This window comes from Suricata suricatta, chromosome 2 (assembly GCF_006229205.1).
Source record: "Suricata suricatta isolate VVHF042 chromosome 2, meerkat_22Aug2017_6uvM2_HiC, whole genome shotgun sequence".
Taxonomy (NCBI): Eukaryota; Metazoa; Chordata; class Mammalia; order Carnivora; family Herpestidae; genus Suricata; species Suricata suricatta.
Window position 1 is genome coordinate 23,582,608 of NC_043701.1, and position 20,974 is coordinate 23,603,581.

Below are 20,974 nucleotides of genomic sequence, written 5' to 3' on the forward strand. Positions count from 1 at the left end.
CTACAACCGAGCCAGCTGGCGCCGTGGGAAAAGGCGAGCAGCGTTCTTGTTCCCCAGAATCCATTAGCAACTGGACCAGGCCCAATGTCAGTGTGGCTACAGTTCAGAATAGAGTAACTGCTTTAGGCTTTCACTGCATAAATAAAGTTTAGGACCTCTGCAAGTAAAAGTTCTAGAAGTCAAAACCAAATTGCCTTCTGGTAGGCAGCATATTTCTCTAAGAATTAGAAGACAGAATACTTTTTCACTAGATGATTCTTAGCTCTAGTATAAGCAACAAATGAGCCCCACTAAAAGGCTATGGGGTATGAAATGTCTTTTTCTCTCCTACTCTTCAGGGAGGGCAAGGTTATTCTGGTTCTTGGCTCTGAAAGACAGTAAGCCACCACAAAGCCTTTGTGACCAACCCTCACTAAATGGTCTGATCTCTCCACAGCCACAGCCTGTGGCTGATAAAGGGAAGAACAGTTTCAGAGGGAGGTTTCTGAGGAAGTGGTGACAAGAATAAATGTTGTGCATAGTTGCTTCTTAAAAGAAAAACATGATTTTGCAAACAATGCCACAATGGTGGGGTGAGGCGGGGCAGGGGGAAGAAGAGATGGTCTAAGAACCACCATATAATTCCCCTGGCTGCTGACCTGATATGTGATGGTTTATAAGTCACACTTTTAACACAATAGGAGCAACCATTAAGGCAATGGTCTGCGGAGTCACAGTTGATATGTAAGCAGATGTATCAGAGATCTAAAAGGCTGCATGTAAAAGCCACAATGGAAACTTGATAGAAGGCAGTCCCAAGATTCCTTAACGTGTTGTGAAGTTCATGCTGTTACTAACCATCTCCAAACTATCATACACATCGACTTCAAAGGTCCAACTGTCTCCTAACTCTCTCCAAGTTGCACTTGTTGTCAACATAACTTTACTGATGGCACGAAAATTCACAAGAGCGTCACAACAGAGAGGGTCATTCTCTAAGTTCCACAGAATATAATATTCAGGAGAACTGTTCAGATGGGGGTTTAGAATAGCACTTCCTAAAACACATAAGGTTAGTGGTGCTCTGCCTTTTCAACTACTTCAGATACGTAGATCGGTAGATCACTAGAGCACAGTACCCAGGTAGACTGTTTGCTAGCACACCTCCTGCTTTCAAAGGCATTTTCTTCTTGTTTTTAATGTTTATTTACTTATTTTTGAGAGAGTTTGAGAGAGAGAGAGAGAGAGAGAGAGAGAGAGAAAACGCGCTAGCACATGAAGGGCAGAGAGAGGGGGAGACAGAATCTAAGATAGGTTCCAGGGTCCGATTTGTCAGCACAGAGCCCAACACAGGGCTTGAACCCAAACTGTGAGATCATGACCTGAGACGAAGTCAGTCACTTAAATGATGGAGCCACCTAAAGGCATTTTCAATAAATTACTTTTAATAAGAGATAAATTGGATGTGTTTATTTTTTTAATTTTTTTTAATTTTTGAGAGAGAGAACAAGCGAGCATGAGTGAGCAAGGGGAAGAGGAAGAGAGAGACAGTGTGCGTGGAACGTGGAGCCCAGAGTGGGGCTTGAACTCACGAACCCGTGAGATCACAACCTGAGCCAAAGTCAGACACTTAACCAACTGGGCCACCCAGGTGCCCCAAATTGTCTGTGTTTTAAACTTCTTGAAATATTGAAACTTCTTCATGGGCACCTGAGGGGCTTAGTCATTGAACATCTGACTTTGGCTCAGGTCATGATCTCAGTTTATGAGTTTGAGTCCCACATTGGGCGAGCACAAGATCTGCTTTGTGCAAAAGCCAGGCTTTAGGTGAGCCCCACTTCTTTCTCTTTCTCTCCTGCCCCCACCCCTGGCTATCTGGGATTCTCTCTCTCTGTCCCTTGCTCACTCTCTCTCAAACAAACCAAAACCAAAAACCAAATCAAACAAAAAACATACTCATGAATATCGCTTCTATCTTTATGGAAATACTTATGAATCATTACTGGGTTAATATAGTATACATTTAAGATTCAGAGGGAAAATGGATATAAGCTAGCCATCATGACAACTTAAAAAGTAAAAAAAGAGATAAATCCAACCAAAGGGCCTGCCATGGAACAATAAAAATGGAATACTACAAAAGTTAAGTTATAATCCAATGAGACATTTTCTTTTGGCATTTCCTATATCTTACTTCAGCTAATACGTAGAACATTCTGAGACGTAGCACTGTTGTAAGTGGAGGAGCTTGGCCAGAAAGAGTTGTAAAGACTAACAAGAGGATAGAATATAAACACTTAAGAAAAGTCCTTTTTAAAAAGAGAAGTTTTAATGAAAATAAATGGCTGGAAGTGTGTAAAAGAGGACAAAGAGAGAAAGGGCAGGGGGGCCTGGTTGGCTCAGTTGGCAGAGTATGGGAATCTTGATCTCAGGGTCATAAGTTCAAGCCCCATGCTGGGTGTAGAGATAATTTAAATAAATAATAAATAGGGGTTAATTTTGGCTCAGGTCATGATCCCAGGGTCATGGGATTAAGCTCTGTGTCAGCTCTGTGCTGAGTGTGGAGCTTGCCTAAGAGTCTCTCTCCTTCCCCTTCTGCCCAACGCCTGCTCATGCACATGAATTCTCTCTCACACAAAAAAATGATAATAATAATAATAATGAAGCCACTAGATACAAAATTAGATCAATAGTGACTAGTCCAGTCTAGAAGTTTGGGCTGATGTGAAAACTGTTAAGCCTTAGTAAATATGCTGAACATTTTAAATGCATAGTATGTTTAATTCTCAAAACTACCCCATGACGTGAGATTATTATATCTAAATTATATAAAAACAAAAAAAACAAAAAAACAACTAAGGCCCAACATTGGACAGCTATCCAGGAGAAGAGCTGAAGTTTTACTTCACATCTGCTCAGCTCCAAAGCCTACTTTATCTCTTCTCTTAGACTTCACGTTGGCACTAGGCCAAGTAGTCAATTTTCCTGTTCTTAAGACAAAATTCTCAAAAAATAAACACTCAAAAGGAGTAACCCCCACACAAGAGCTATTATATTAGCATGATTAAATAATAAATGGGTAATTTCCCTTTATTTTCTAAACTAGAAAAAAACTTACAATGTTTTATGATTAAAAAACAAATCACACGGGGCACCTGGTGGCTCAGTTGGTTAAGCATCCGGTTTCAGCTCAGGTCATGATCTCATGGTTTGTGGGTTCCAGCCCCGCATCGGGCTCTGTGCTTACAGCTAGCTCAGAGCCTGGAACCTGCTTCGGATTCTATATCTCCCTCTCTCTCTGACCCTACCCTGTTCGCGCCGTCTCTCTCTGTCTCTCAAAAATAAATTAAGAAAATTAAAAACATTTTAAAAAATCACAGTATGAACTGGAGCAAATCACCATTAAGCAGCATCACTCCAGGAGACAGAAGAAATCTACAAAAACTCCAGTCCTATTTACCTTCCCACTTTGTACTTTACTGGCCACAGGAATTATAAAGAGAAAGGGACTGAGAAATGGCATATGAAAGACACAGGACCTTTGCTTATTGGTAACCATGTCAAATGCCCCCTCCATATCACATCAATTGCATTATCTGAAAAAATAAAGAGAGAATGCTTGAGGGAGGTCAGAATGGCAGACTGCGAACGTATGTCCACATGACATCCTTTACAAGGTCCCACTGAAATGACAGAAAAGCCAGACACGCACAAGAATAGAGCCCTGATGGTCCTAGAATACAAGAAATTGTGTTAACAGCATATCAGAAAGTTTGCACAAATCCTGAAAGACAGAAAGCAGATGGGATCTGATTGTTAGAGAACTGGCAGAACCCCAAGGACCTTTATTGACAAAATACAAAGCACCACACAAGGAGACTCTGGGGACATCATCTGAGCAATTAATCAGGACCCTCATTCAAAAGAGTTGGATCAGCAGGCCTCTTTCCTGTCCCTATGATGCCCACAAAGTTATTAAGAGCAGAGGATTCTGACCCTTGGCAAATACCCAAGAAATAATCTACTGGCAAGTACAGGTATTTCTTGTATCACTACTTTTATGTGTGTTCCTGAATAGTTCACAATCCAGGAAACCACCCAAAACTCAACAAATGGGGCTTAAGAAGAAAAACTGGATTATGGGCAGACTACTTAAACCCAATGGAACTTTCTAGCCCAAGGAGTAGCAAAAGCAACCCTAATAAAAAGAGGGCTACAGTTAAATCTCTAATGACAGAGTAGCCTTCAATCCCAGGGATCCTCTACACTCTCCTTGTAGAGGGGCTATGTTCCTAATAGACACCATTATAATCTCAATATAAAATCTGAATCAAGCTGTAGAACTCTTCATTAATCCACTGTTTAAAGACTGGAGGGAGTGTCTTCACAGCTTTTCCAACTACACTTGGAGGGTGCTACCAAGGTTAACCAAGCAGAAAGCCGAAAAGTTCCTGAAGATACTAATGTAGTCATGGCTTACACTGAAGGAAAACACTGCTGCAGATCTCTCAACTTCACATTCTGAGATTTTTTCTTTGTATAAATCTCTGTATTGCTAAAGCTCTCCCTTTAAATGGGAGAAGGCTTACCACTTACAGATTCAGTATTTTAAACTCGATGGGAATACTGTTTCTACACCGACACAACTTCAACATTATGCCAGTGAGAGTCCCCAGATTACCAAGATCATGTATAGGACAAGTCACTTCACAGAAACACAGGTTCTAGAACATAAGGTAGATGATTTAAGTGGCGAAGGACCTGAGCTGAAGGTTGTAGCCTATGAGAAAGGCAGAGGCACAGCACCTGACCTGGTGGGACAAGCACATCACATCCCCTTCTCCCCTCACCCAGTGAAGTACACATTAGCTCTCTCTTCACCAGCCAAAGAACCTGACCTTTGCTTTGACAATTTTAGTGCGGTCTGGAAACTGCCTGTGTCCTCTGTGTTCCAGGTCAAAACACTTTCAGGCACCACAAAGGAAGGCTGCCTCCGATACTTCCTTCTCACCTATGCTCTTTCATGAAGAGAGGCCTTGGGGAAGTGGGTATAAACAGCTGCAGGGGAATACCATGGCAACTCCTTCACACACAGAAATCAAGGCTCCCCAAATATTTGAGGATTTATGAGAGAAAAGGAACAAAATGAATAGAACATTTAGTCATGGTGGATAATTCAATGGAAGAGGGCTTTAAAAATTTTTTTAAATGTGTATTTATTTTGGGTGGGGAAGGGGCAGAGAGAGGGGGAGAGAAAGAGACTCCCAAGCAGGCTCTGTGCTATTAGTACACAGACGGACATGGGATCGACCCCACAATCTGAGATCATGCCCTGGGCTGAAATCAAGAGTCAGACCTTTAACTGACTGAACCACCCAGGTGCCCTAGTTTTTAAATTTTTAAATAATACTCTCAGAGACAGAGAAAATATTATATTCATGGACTAAGAACAGGCTGCTATTAAAACACTTAAAGAATAAAAAATTTAGATATGAATGCTAAAAAAACAATTAAAATGAGCTAGAGAAGAGAACAGTCTCTAAATTTCACAGAAGAAATCATTTCAGTTTTAGAACTACCAATACATTCCTACTGCTTAACACAGTGCTTAGCACATACTAGGCATTTTATAACTAAGCAGTTATATAAATGAATTAATGGGTAAGCAAATGAATGAGATGAATGAATTAGAGTGCAAACGAGGGAAAATGACTCAATATGCATGGCTGGTTGGTTAAGCAAGCCAAAAGATAACACTGAAGACAGTTCCTTGTATGTAAAACAAAATGTAAAGGAGATTTTTTTTTAATTAAATAAAATTTACAAATATATGAAGCATAAGATACAATATTGATAGAATTTCCAGAGTCAGAGGCAAAAGAAAAAGAAAATAATTCAAGAAGGAATAGAAAGAAAAATATCTCCAAGTGGAAGGAAGACATGAGTGTTTTTGGCCCACTGAGTATGTAGCAAAAAGGATACACTGGAAATGTTTTAATAAATTTTCATAAAACCAATGATAAACAGAAAATTGTAAAAAGCTTCCAGAATCTGGAAAAAAAAATGTTGAAGAAAGTGAAATTTAAAGGAATCGAAACGGAGTTCTAATAAACACTGTTAAAGCAACAGAAAAACGTGGCATCATAGCTCTTGGGAAAATAATTTTAAAGCTAGAACTTCATACAGAAACTAACAATCAGGAATATGCACAAAATTAAGACATTATCAGACATGTGGAAATTCAGAAACTTTACCACCCACACATGTAAAATCAAGTTTCTTCATCAAATGAAAAGGAAATACCACAAAAAGAATGAACTGAGATAGGAGGGGCAGGTGCATAGGAGGAAATACAAAATGGGGATAGAGGCAGACAGACACACACACCAGAGAGACACATGCACGGGGAATTCATTCAACATTTCCCTGCAGATGTAACTACATAGGAGTGGTTTTTCTGTGCGTCTTCTCATGCTATCATACTTGGTCCAACTTAGAGCTGCTATGGTGGAGGGTAAATTTTTTGGATCAACCTACAAGCAAAGCTTAGAAGACAATTACCTACTGACAGAAGAGAAAACAATAAATGCAAACAACCTTGAAATAGAAACTTTTAAAAGTAATGAGGAGTCAGAAAAAGGTAGCATTCTAACTCTGTAATCTTTCAGAGACGGAAATACTCTGTAGAGTTCATCAGAAACGGTAAGGAACTTTATAAAGTTCACTAATGGTAAAACTTAAATAATGGTAAAATCTGGGGTTAAAGGATAAAAGTAATAGTACATTAAAAATATTCATTGTTTAGATAAGGAAGTAAATACATATGGTTTAACGTCAAACATTTTGAGATTAGTAGTGTTACTTTATAAAGTTGTGAGGATAATTGTCCCACAAGTGAAAAGCAGACCCTGTAGTGCTCGAAGCCCCGAAGAGAACGTGCGGCAGGATGGGAACACAGGGGAGCCATCAGCATTCAGAGCGGTGTGTACATGGCGTGAGCCAGGAACTATACAGTGAGGAGGAAAGGGGCAGATGGGTGCCAGTGAGTAGTCACTCAAGCATTTCATTTTGTCTATTGACAAAATGAGTTATTGATTCATCTAAAAAGAAAGAGATAAAGAGAAATTACCTTTCATTTATATTTTAACCTATTTCTGAGCGGTAAAGTCTCTAAAAGTCCCTGGCAAAACCTAAGAGAAAACAACATTTTCAGGCACTGTTTAAATGAAGTCATTTGAGGCGTGCCTGGGTGGCTGAGTTGGCTAAGTGTCCGACTTCAGCTCAGGTCATGATCTCACGTTCGTGGGTTCGAGCCCCGCATCGGGCTCTGTGCTGACAGCTCAGAGCCTGGAGCCGGTTTCTGATTCTGTGTCTCCCTCTCTCTCTGCCCCTGTCCGCTCATGATCTGTCTCTCTCTGTCTCAAAAATAAATAAAACATTAAAAAATAAAAATAAAAAGTAAAAGAAGCCATTTGTGTTTCTTAAAGCAAAACTCTACATAAACAAGGTTCTAAGGGCAGCAAAGCCAGTGAAGATCCACAAGAATGCTTGAGGCTGCATTAATCAGTGCCAAGAAATCCCAAGAAGGAAAAGCATTCGGGAGAGCCTCATCATGTGGACCGGTTTGCTGCTTCATTCATTGCTATATTCCCAGTGCCTGGCATACAGTAGGTGTTCAAATATTTCCTGTATGAATACACAGATAAATCTACTGTTCTTGGTAGACAGGCACAGGGAAAACACAGAGTTGAGCATGGATTCTGCTGATTTCATATGATCCAAGGATTCTCGTATGAAAAGCTTAATTGCACTTCGATACAGAGATAATGATAATGCAGTTATCTGAAACCAAGAGGTCTTTAAAGGAGTAACATCTGGCAGCATGAAATTTCCATAGGTAGCCACAAAATATATGAGAGAGTGATCTGTCTGAAACTGAGTGTTTTCCTGATCCCCACCATACACCCTTTGCATAAGCTAAGTTCCTTCTTCAAGTGCTTTATGGGACCAGTCTCTTAAAATAATCACTATACTTGACTGGAATCAGTCTCTTAAAATGATCACTATAGCTGACTGAGCTAACAGGTGAGGGGCCAGTTTTCAACTATTTCTTTCCAAAGTATTTTAAACTAAATGTCATAGAATCTTCCAGTGTCTTCTTCATGGATAGGCATACTTCTACCAAACATAGCAGAAGCAATTATATAAATCAAGCAGCCTAGGACTTCCAGTAAACAATCTAACATACTTCTAGCTGGGGAGAGGAGGGAGGATGGGTGTTTCTGATTAAAGGAGGGGGGACCCAGATTCTGATGTGTCCCTTTTCCTTCATAGCAGGAAAAAAATGGGGGGCCTCCAATAAATCTGATAAAGCATAAGGAGTAAATCTGGAGAAAAGGGTTGGCAACCATCCAGTTTCTACCTCATGGCCAAGTCAGTGACATTAATAATGTCTCTGCACTTCTTCAGGGGCTAAAAGAGTGCCTTTGAGATGTTGCAGGCACCTCTAAGTCAAAACCCTAGTCCCAAAAATAGTGTTTCAAGAGCCCACTTAATTCCTATGTTTCGCCTAAAAGTCAGATATTAGTATATTTTAGGATTTGAAAACTCGAGAGATAGAGGTTTAGTCTGATTGTGAAAACCTTTAAGCTACAGAACTCAATCCAGAGAAGCTGGGAATTACAGGACACTTACTCCTACTGTGGCTGAGGAAAACCAAACAAGGAATAGAAAAGGATTATTCCAGAAGAGGAACAAGACCTGACTTCAAGCTTCAGTCACGTATAGAACACTTGAAGAAAGAAGTACTCCTGCAAACCAGAACCAAAGATATAGAAAAAAGAATAAGTCTCATTCCCTACAAGTATGACTGAATGGTTTATATAAATATAACAGATGAGTTCTATCTGGGAAGAATCCAAAGAGACACAAAGAATGTTCATACGACGGCTTTAAGGCTGCTGGAGGATAGTCACTAGAACAAAGATGTAACCAACATGTCCCAAGCCCAAAAGATCTTCAACAAGACCTCTGGCAGCAAGGCCTCATACCTGTGTGGACATCAAAAGAGCAGTGGCCATGAAAGACTCAAAGGCAGCACCACAGGCAGTGCAGGAAAGCAGTAGAGGGAAACATGACTTCAAAAAGAATGTCAGAAAAAAAAATGTCACCTACTCCCCAAAAATATGACACTGTACAAAAAGAGGCATTTTCCAACTATTCCTATTCTACGCTTCCATCTATAAGCCATTCTTTATTTTCCAAAACAGGTCATGTCCATGATCTCCTGCCATTGTGAAATACTTCACACATAATGAAAAACTCTGGGGAAATATCTTAGTGGTACTGCATTTGCTGAATCTGTTACAATTTTCCATGTCTGAAGTGGTAGTAACTATGCATGTGAGTATGTGACGTTTAAGCCCCTAAATTATATATTTTAGGTGCCCCCTTATAAATGTGAACAGATTTTAAGACCTTTCTTTGAAAAGGTGACATGCAGAGAGAGGTGAGCAACTAGTTAATAGATTCTAATATGCATTTGCTAAAATTGGAGCTCCAAGTAATTGGGAAGTCCAGCACAAGAAAAGGTCATCCCAGAAAAATCTCTCTTCAAGAAGACTGTGACAATAAAGAAAGAATGAGATTTTAATCACTGAAGCTAATTACATAGAAGACTAAATCACAAGAAGAGTTATTTAAGTGTCTTAAATACAATAAAAAGTAATTAACAGGAAGCACCATCTTGACAGCTTCATGTCACAAACCAGGCCTAAAAGGCTCAGCTAATTCCCAGCCTGGGAGCCAGAGAATGAGAAACAACTCTAAGTTTGATCTTTTTATTTTTTATTTAAACTGTTTTGACTAACAGATAACAACTCTTGCCAACGCTACGGTAAAGTTAATCAAGAAACTGTTAATCTAGTACAGGAACGATGAACCTCATTTCCATTGATTCTCCCATTGGGGCAAGAGACGGGAGCAGAAGACTGCCACCCCGGAGGTGCCTCACACAGATCCTGTGATCCACCTCCTCCCCTCCGCCAAAAAGAAAAAGAGAAGGACTAGACTGAACCCTGCTGAGGATACAGACAATTCGCACACTCTAGCATGTGACACACACTTAAAAATCTGCTTTGAAGTAACTGAAGGAAACTCCATCTCATCTGCCTCCTCCTCCTCATCACCCTGTGATCAGCAGCGTGAGAGCAGCTCTTCCATAGCCAGAGCCCAGTTGATCTCTTAAATAACAGGAAAGCCTCTAGATGTTAAGAAAGCCCATATGGGGGCTACAGAGGATGACAGGCATAAGTTACAGTGGATGACTTCTTAACTCTACAGCATTTTTACAAGCTTGAACAAAGATAGTCTTTCTGAGAGGTGATGCATTACTATCGGAGCTCTCCTAACCCTCCCTCTACTGACCCACAGATTCTAGAATTTCACATGACGCCAATCAGAATGCACTTCTGTCCCAACCTGTTGAGCCATTTGCTTCTGTCTGCTAAACTATTTATACTGGTTGTGCCTGTTATTTTTAATTATGTACTTCATTAGATAGTTTGTTAACTGAAATGAGCACACACAAAAAAAGTGTTTATGAAAAAAGCTGAATACTTTGAAAAGGGTTAATAAGATGCATGGCTTTAAAATGCTGCAAAATAAATGAGGGGGATATAAATCACAAAAATCTAGGGTTTCATAATTAGTGTTTTCAAGTACTCCTTTTATTTAAGTGTTTATTTTTGAGAGAGAGAGAGAGAGAGAGAGAGAGAGAGAGAGAGAGTGTGTGTGTGTGTGTGTGTGTGTGTGTGTATGTGTGTATGTGTGTGAGAGCGGGGAGGGGCAGAGAGAGAGGGAGACACAGAGTCTGAAGGAGGTTCCAGGCTCTGAGCTGTTAGCACAGAGCCCAATGTGGGGCTCAAACGCATGAGCTGCAAAATCATGACCTGAGCCAAAATCAGACGCTTAAACGACTGAGCCACCCAGGTGCCCCTCAAGTACTCCTTCTAAAGAGGAAGTTATGCAATTTCTCAGTTTATCGAATAGTTGATCTACTCTGCCCATATATCAAAGATTTGAAAATATGTGCGTATTTTAATGTTTAAAATAAAATTATTTTATATTTTAAAAATTCCTTCTCGGGGGACTTGGGTGGCTCAGTCAGTCAAGTGTCTGACTTTTAATTTTGGCTCAGGTCGTGATCTTGTAGTTGGTGAGACCGAGCCCCACACTGGGCTCTGTGCTAATGGCGTGGAGCCTAAATGGGATACTCTCTCCTTCTCTCTCTGCTCCTCCCCTATCTCTATCAAAATAAATAAACTTAAGGAAAAAATCCCTTCTCTAGTCAATGTTTTTCAATAGTTAACTGTTACACTCAGAAGGCTGTTAGTATACCTAAATTCTGAATATAAGCCGAGTAGTTGATTATTATTTATTCATACAACTTTTCTACAATTTTATTTGAACTGATTTGCAAAAGTACAGAAAATTCAGAGAAAGAATAAACACAAAATCAAGGCAAAGGGAAAATAAAAAGCTAGGAGTATGACTTAAAAAGCATAAGAAGCATTAAAAGGTTCATTTTCCAGACATGACCTATCTTTGGCAATGATGTCCCCATAATCAAACAAAAAAGGAGACCTATCCAATATAACTCTTCCAGTACTGATTACATAACAACAAACTCCGGGCGCAACAGAAACAAGTGTCCCCAGGTAATGAGACATCTAAGTATTACTGTTATGCTTCATAAAGGGACACTGTGCAATATGATAAACAAATAATTCAAAAATTTATTGAAACTCCTACCATATGTTGAATACTAAGACTACAAAAGAGAATATAAGTGACAAAAATCCCTCTCTTCAGGGAGCTTACTGTCTAGTGAGAGTTTGTCTTAAGAGTATCAGTAAATCCCAGTTATTTCTCCCGAATGCACTCCAGCAGCTGCTTCACAAAGTCTAATTTGTAGAAACAACTCTATAAAGAAATTCACAATGCTTCCCAGGCACCCTGATCTAATATAATGAGACAATTTAGGGATCTAGAAGAATCAATACATTGATCAACACTTTGGTAAATCATACAAAAATAGTATTTTTCATAATCCAGTTACAAGAACTGAGTGGTAGAGATGTTAAGTCAAGGTTAGCATCTCTGCCATGAACCTGAAGTACAGAGAGTCTATCCTATCAATTAAGACCAATCAACTTGCGGGGGTACCTGGGTGGCTCATCACTCAAGTGTCTGACTTCAGTTCAGGTCATGATCTCACAGTTTGTGAGTTCAAGCCCCACACCAGGTTCTCTGCTGTCAGCATGGAGCCTGCTTCTGTTTCTCTGTGCCCCTCTCTCTCTGTGCCCTCCCCTACTCATGCGCACATGTGCACTCTCAAAAAATAAATAAACTTAAAAAAAAAGTAATCAACCTTTGTTAACCAACCAAATTGAAAAAAAGGCTGATAATTTCTTATGAAGACTTGATTACAGACCAAACCCTTGGCTGGACCCGTCACCTAACCTTTGGAGAGAGCCATGCTGGTCTGAAGGAGAAATCTCCATCAAAGCCAAGATCAACGCAGTTGAAACCTAAAGGTATCCCGGCATGGAGCATACCCACAATACCCTACTATGGAATTTTAAAACCACCTGTTTCAAAGTGTCCTATATTTAAAAATAAATCCCTATAACATACTCAGAATATGTAAATTTTTATAGAGTGTGTGCACATGGAGGGGCAGAGAGGGGGGGAAAGAGAGAATCTTAAGCAGGCTCAACAGCACAGAGACTGATGTAGGGCTCGATCTCTTGACCCTGAGATCATGACCTGAGCCAAAATCAAGAGTCAGACGCCTAACTAACAGAGCCACCCAGGCATCCAAAATATGTAATACTAAGCAGTATAAATTTACCTTAAAAATATATCTCAGTGGTAACCTAATGAAATAATCCACTCTAATGGATTGTTAAAACGGGTGGAAACCATCTACCAAAATTAAAGGTATGCATTTTTACAGTAGTGATGTTGTTGTTTTTACCAGTAATTAGACTCTAAGAGCTGTTATCTACTGAGATGATTCTTTGTGACAGTTAAAATTTTAACATCTAGGAATACTAACTTTCCAGCTCTCCACGTAGAGTAGCATGCATCTAACTCCTAAATGGTGACAAAGTGGTAATAATCATTACTTCAAGTTAAACAGGCAGAAAAAATGACCAAACTATGTCCAAGTCTCTTCCATTTCAAAAATATCTGATTTATCAAGATTCTGCTAATAAAACATGTCACTTGTGATGGCGTTAAGCTAATGACAACAAAATCCTATATTGAGTTCCTCTCCATGAAGTCTCTGATGGTTGTGTGAACAGTAATGTTTACATAAATACAGGAGTGATAACAACGGCTAAAAATAGTTATTTTCAAGTGTGACAGCACGAATGAGCAGAGAAGGCTCTTCTTTGGTAGGAGAGCTACTGGAAGGAAAATTAGTTAAAAGATCCTCTGTTTCCTTTCACAAGAATTCTGTAGCTTAGAGGTCTTTCTCCTAATGGGCTCCATTGTGCTTTCAATAAGACAATCCCTGTTTTGATGAGAAACCTATTCTTTTCTTCCCCTCCACCATGCCCCCTTAAAAGAGAAGAAAAATACCAGTTTGGTAACAAACAGCATTTAAGATTGTTAACTAGAGATGGAAACAATGATCATGCTGGTATATTTTATACAGAGTAAGAACTGCTACCGGGGACTGATTGCTTATATTTATTGTGCGAGCATGGCCCGGCAGGCTGCAGCTTCCTCCCCTCCAGCAGACACCTCCCTTGAAAGACTGTTCATCAACCAAGTTCCCAAGAGACTCTGGAATATAACAGGATACAGGCAGACCAAGAGAGAAAGAAAGGCCCCATCATCTCCTGATTACATACATCTATATAAAGAAAATGCCCAATGAACCCTTCTTCTTCCCCGGCCTACCCTTTCTGGTCTGTAATTGAACTGCCTAAACTAATGTGCAGATAATTTCTACTTAATGTCAGATAGTACATAGGTCCTGACTGACACTCAGTAAGTGCCACTATTAATAGTAATAATATATGCTACATAGTGCCAAGCACACAGAGACCAATAAATCTTAAATGACAATAATGAGAGAATATGATTAGCTAATGAATGACTATAAAATGCGTTGCAAATATAAAGTGCTACACAGACATAACAATTATAAACCACTGTATTAGGAGCAACAGAAAGGAAATGAGGGAGAAAAGGAAGGAGACACTTAAATGAGGACAACTCATAGCTGTGGTTGAGCCCTGGCCAGTGAGAATACTCACATTCCTCCAATGGTGACAGTGGCACATGTACGCTCTGAAAAGGCAGGTACCGTCTCTGTGGCTGGGCTGGCTGGTCTAATGTAGTCGACGGTCACATTGACCTGAAAATAAGAGAATCAAGGAAGTTAATAGGGTTGAGGGTTTGCAACACAGCTCACTAGCAGCCACGTGTACCTGCCCAGTTGTCAAGGATCATTTCACCCGGTGTGTGTGTCTAGGATTAACATTTTAAAAAACAACAATTAAAAGATAGTTGACCCACAGACTGGGAGAAAATACCTGCAAAACTTTTTATCTGACAGAAGATTGTGAAACAAGATATGCAGAGAAGTCTTAAAACTCAACAGTGAGGAAATGAACACCCTGATTTAAAAATGGGCCTACGACCTGGACATCTCACCAAAGAAGCCCCTTTGGAAGGCAACAAAGCTCTTCATCACCTATCACTGGGGGAATGCAAATCACAACACTAAGGAGCTACGGCTACATTAGGACTGCCAAAATCCGAACACTGACAAGTGCTGGCGCGCACGTGGAACAGCAGAAATTCTCGTTCATGGTTAGTAGGGATGCAAAACAGTACAGCTACTTTGAAAGCCAGTTTGGCGGTTTCTTACAAAACTAAACATATTTTACCGTATGTTCCAAAAATCATGTGCTTTGGCATTTATCCAAATAAGCTGCAACTTATGTCTGTGTAAAAGCCTGCATAAGCATGTTTATAGCATCTTTACTTATAACTACCAAAATCTGGAAACAACTAAGGTGTCCTTCAGCAGATGAATATACAAATAAACTGTGGTACATCCAGACACAGGAGTATCATTCAGCACTAAATAGAAAGGAGCTATCATGGTATGAAGACAGTGGAATCTTAAATGCGTATTACTAAGAGAAAGAAGCTAACCTGAAAAAGCTACGTATTGTATGGTTCCAACTATGTGACGTTCTGAAAAGGGCAAAATGATTAAGACAATGAGATCAGTGGCTGTCAGGAGATAGAGGAAAGAGACTGGGAAAAACAGGAAAAGCATTGGGGAATTTTTAGGGCAGTGAAACTATTCTGCTTCATATATTAATGATGAGTTCATACAGTTATATGTTTTTCAAAATCCACAGGACGCAGAATACCAAGAGTAAACTCTAGTGTTAAAATACAGTCTTTAGTTGATGATGTATCAATGAAGGCTCATCAATGATAACAAATGTACCACTCTGGTGAGGGACACTGATGGGGGGGAGGGGAGGCTGTGTAGAGGTAGGGTGTATATGGGAACTCTGTACTTTATATTTTGCTATGAACTTAAAACTGCTCTAAGAATTAAAAAACCAAATGGTTGATACCAAAAGAGAGTCAAATAGTGAAACATTTAATGTCCCAAGGAAGTTACACTTGACAGAGAAGAGGTTGGCAGTATTCCTGCAGGACTCCTTGATAACATTATGTAAAGCAGTTCTTTAACTCTTTCAATGCCCCTGATTATCTGCTTTTTAAAAATACGAATGTCTCAAGGGGCACCTGGGTGGCTCAGTCAGTTAAGGGGCCGACTTCAGCTCAGGTCATGACCTCACAGTTCGTGGGTTCGAGCCCCGCGTCGGGCTCTGTGTTGAACGCTCAGAGCCCGGAGCCTGCTTCGGATTCTGTGTCTTGCTCTCTTTCTGACCCTCCCCCACTCACACTCTGCGTCTCTCTCTCTCTCTCTCTCTCTCTCTCTCTCTCAAAAATAAATAAATGTAAAAAAAAATTTTTTTTAAATATGAATGTCTCTACAGAAAAACTGCACATAACTTCAGTCTACTATAACTACTCTGGAACCAAGTTAAGAAACACTAAGGAGAACAAACAAGATGACAATCACAAAGCTGCTTGGGCTGGTATCACTGTAAGTAAATAAAATGACACAGCTAATGACACTCAGTACCAATAGAGCTGCAGTTAGGAAGTTTTGCGGGGGAAAAAAAAGCTTGCAGGAACTAGAAAAACTTTTAAATTTTGAAGAAAAGATATGTATACAAGCTATATGTATAGTTTAGGGTGGCCCCACATTCCATCCAACGCCTCCCACCTTCTGCCAGGCACAGCGCATGAGACCACAATGTCAGACCCCAAAAGGGACCTGGGTGTGTCAGTGGAGGCAGGCACAGAAGGCAAGGACAGAGGCTTCGCAGAAGCAAAAATATGCTGCCATCAACTCCATGTCAGACCATATCCGAGTCCTGTCTGGACCACCTGGAGGAGAATGGCCACTTCCATAGCTGCCTCCAGATGCCACCTGAGTCCATCTGACTGACACGCCCTGAGTTCCAGAAGCAGCTTGGGTAGGCTCCTAGCAATGGCAGTCCTTAGGCTCTGGGAGCCCCCAACCAAACCCAGCCCTGCCTCCTTGGGCACTCACCGCCTGGCTTAGACACCTTTTTAAGGGCTGGCCTTCAGGCCGCCTAGTGGGTCTGCTTGCCTGAGCCATCCCCCACTACCTTACATTCCTTCCTGAGGTCAGGCGTGGGCTTGCTACCCACATGTGTTGCCTGCCCAATTCAGGGCATTCCCCACTCTGCCCAGGCCAGATCTTGAGCGTCCTCATTAAATGGGTCTCCAAAACCAAAAAACGAACAAACACAACAAATTAGGAAGCTTATAACCTAAAAATGAGAAAGTTGTTTAATCCTAATATACAGTATATGGATACGGATATACCGAACAAGTGGTATCCTTCAACATTCAGGGTCTGTTTTATAGAATTAAGGTACATTCTTGGTTTTGGCCATGGCCAAAGTTTATACATCTGCACTGAAAATACACTGGATCAAGCATCCTGAAGCCATCCTCACAGTCAGAAAGTCCAGAATCTTGTTTTCTAAACATGTCTTTAGTTCTCACTGATCAGCTTGAAGACAGCATATTGCATAGACCTCAAGTTCAGCTCAGTGCTAGCGAGCACCATTAAAATCCTTTCAATCTGTCTGTTCCTCAAAAACTCATTTTAAAAATGAATACGGATATTTTGAAAAGGACAGCTGCCTCAAAATTTGGACTGTCAGATCACTCACTCGAATGCTCCATCTAATAATGGTTTAAAAGCAACAGGGAGCCCTACTGGAGAGAAAGCCAATTAAGGATTGAAGGTAAGGTAAATCTTTCTTATGAGAAGTGCTGTCATAATACAACAACAGAGACAAGAAGAAGATATACAGAAGACTCCTAAAGTCAGTTATATACACTGGCATTACTTCTAGGTCTCATCAACCTGTCTAAAGCTAAGAGATGGGTAAATATAATCAGACTGGGGTGGGGGCAGATGGGTTTTAACTAGTACCTCTGACAAAGAGGTTTTATTAGTTTGCCTGTCTGCAGCTGGCGAGAGTTAACAGAGGCCAAGGACAGGACAAGGAACAAGAAGGACTACAAAAAATTCATCCAGAAGGCCATATGAATAATGCTGGTGCTGATGGGGGTGGGGGGATAATGATTATAAACAAAAACGAACACTTGACCATCGTTCCATTCAAAAGGCCAAAAGGCACCCCATCCCAAAACGGTTGTTCAGAAAAATAAGTGGAAAGACCAAACAAAATTTCAATCCTCAATACCCTAAACAATCAATAATTATATTTATCTCCCAATTTTTTTTCCTTTATCTAGAAAAAGAACTGAAAATAAGAGATTAAAGAGCTCACTGGGGAGGCAACATTATTAAAGTAAATCTCAAATACAAATGAGGCCCTGAGAATAGCCCACAACCAAGACCCACACCTCCACGCAGCTATGATAAATCAAGATTTAAAGTCAATGTGTAATTAGCATTTATGTCCCTCTCCTGTGGGTACTGAGATGTTTCTCTACCTTGGAGCCATCTCTAGATACTCATCACTGACTTGTCAATCACTTGAAAAAGAGCCACAATTTAAACAGTTTTAATTAAAAGTGTAAATCTTAGTAAGGTCTTTGATAAAAGATAACCTGAGTTTTGTGCTTTTGAGTTAAATGACAGGAGTTAAAAAAGTAGAAGGTTAATGCAGACAGTTTCCTCATTTGTCAAGCAAAGGTACTCCTGGAATGTTTAGTATACAAGTATGTTACCTGTACATAACACAAGCACAGGGCCTGATCTCTGATTTCACTTCACAGCAATGGCCCCAAGGAGCCCTAGGCTCTTGTTTGATTCTCTTATAAAAGAATCTCATCCCGTCTTTGGGTCTCCCTTTTTCGCCTGGAAAATTAAAGCACTAGGTTAGAACTCTAGAGTATCACTGAACTCTTGAATTTCAAAAGATAACTTAGTCAGATATGGTGTATGATATGGTGTTTTCCTTACTTTATCTTTACTACAGTAAACTGGAACACACAGACTGTAAGCTCTAGGAGAAGGTAGGCCACGCCTTTTACTAAAACTGTTGTCACAGGGCCTGTACAGTGGCTGGAGGGTATACAATAAACAAACATCCACTGCATGAATGGATATATGTAATCAGGAGCCCTTTCAGTCATAAAACTCTAAAGGACACCTTTAAAATGAGAAGATTCTGTTTTGAGGGCCACTTTGGAAGCTGTTGAGCTTTATGCTGCTTTATATAACAAAAACGTATTTATTTAAAACTTGGGGGGCGGGGGCGCCTGGGTGGCTCAGCGGGCTAAGCCTCCGACTTCGGCTCTGGTTAGATCTCAGGTTTATGGGTTCGAGCCCCGTGTCAGGCTCTGTGCTAACAGCTCAGAGCCTGGAGCCTGCTTTGGGTTCTGTGTCTCCTTCTCTCTCTGCCCCTCCCCCTCTCATGCTCTGTTTCTCTCTGTATCAAAAATAAATAAAACATTAAAAATAAAAATAAAAATAAATAAAACATGGTGGATAACGAGGGTGCCTGGGTGGCTCAGGTCATGATCTCATGGTTTGTGGGTTCGAGCCCTGCACTGGGATCTGTGCTGACAACTCAGAGCCTGAGGCCTGCTTTGGATTCTGTCTCCCTCCCCGACTCTGCTCACTCCCCACTCATGCGCGAGTGCTCGCTCGCTCTCTCTCTCTCTCTCAAGAATAATAAACATTAAAAAATTTTTTTCTAATTAAAAAAACATGGGGGAGAAGAGTATCTTTAAATCAGGATGAAGCTTTAATCACAGCCACTCCTATAATAAGTAAGCAAAATACATGTAGTTTCCCATATTATTAGGTTCTCAAAGATGTTTTCAAAGAAGACTCATCCTTAGTCCATTAGATTGTGTAATCTTCCTTGAAAGAAATGTCAAGGACCTTTCAGAGGAATGAAGATGAAAACCTAAGACCACATTTATATCACAATCTTATAAAGCATGGAAGTAATTTAGCTCAATAGAATAGCTTTGGGACAAACCTAAAGAATTTTGAGGACTTATGGATGGATATTCTTCATACATCTGATCTCTTAAAAAGTCAAACTACCAAAGAACTTCATAGGCCTTATGATGGTGATGATAATGAAATGACAAAGTGACAAAATCTGAACCATGTGTAAAGGATAAGGAAGGGAGAAAAACAACTGCACATCACAACATTTCCAGGTCACAGCCTGAGTTCAGTATTAATATAACTAGGGCTGTTATATAAGGTTATTTTGCATAATTACCATATAATCCCACCCACTATTCCACACAGCCAATCATAAATTCACAAAGTGCTGTAATAAATACCCTGCCTCTGGAAATAAGCTCTTAAATGACCCATCACTCTCATGACAGAATTTCCAGGTGGTTATGAAAAGCTTCTATGAACCCAAGAAAAGACAATATCATCATCTGGGCAAGTCCAGCTAATGCACTTGGGAGAGAAAAGTAAGTAGAACAAACTATTTTACACAGCTTAAATAGGAGCATGGACTCCGGACTGCCAAGCTTTGGTTCCCAGCAATTCTACATAAGAGCTGTGTGAATTAAGATAAGTTACCTAACTTCTCTGTGCTTCAGTTTAACATGGATAACTCTGCCTACCTCACTGTTATAGAAGAAATGCATTAATATACACAAGGCATTTAGAACACGGCCGGATTCAGAGAAAGCTCTATGCGTCAGTTATTTTTAGATAAACACGTACTGATTTTCTTAGGAGAGCCTGGCACAAAGTAAGTGCCAAATAAGTGTATGTGAGATAAATAAATATATGAATACATACATATATGCATAAATAAGATGCATGTTGACTGAAATAATTAGACTACTGAAATCATTAGGTAGAAAGACTCAATTAAATACACTTTTCTCCTTAAGGAGCCACAGCAAACAAGAATATGAACTTCATACATATTCATCCCAACTTAGAGATGAGTAGGGCTTATTTTAAAGAATGATACACTATTTAGTATTTATTTACACATTTTCCAGATTCATTTTGCAGGTACCAGTTATTGGAGATTTTATTTACCAAAGATAATTAAATCAGAGTGCGGGGAATAATCTCAATTAATTAATAGGTTAACTAGAAGTATTTTGAGAAGATACTCCTTGCTTTACTAAATTAGGAAGACAATGAACAATGAGATCAAGTCTCCCTTTACTCTGGATAAAACAGGACGTTCCATAATGCTCATCAATATTTATATATTCTTAATCTTTTTTTCCCCTGCTAAAACCCAGCTTATATATTTATTATAAAAATATGATACACATATATTTTAAATTTTGAAACAAATTTCAATTACCC

At 39.9% G+C, this 20,974-nt stretch overlaps 1 protein-coding gene and 1 pseudogene across 1 annotated transcript in view; one reads left to right on the forward strand and one right to left on the reverse strand.

The window, feature by feature from the left end:
- The window catches only part of SND1 (staphylococcal nuclease and tudor domain containing 1), a 413,215-nt gene that overhangs the window by 216,738 nt on the left and 175,503 nt on the right, over positions 1 to 20,974 (reverse strand). The window contains exon 12 of the mRNA XM_029923894.1: positions 14,313 to 14,413. Within this exon, the coding sequence (XP_029779754.1) occupies positions 14,313 to 14,413 (101 nt within the window). The remainder of the gene's footprint in view (positions 1 to 14,312; positions 14,414 to 20,974) is intronic.
- On the forward strand, positions 16,409 to 16,659 carry LOC115279359 (annotated as a pseudogene).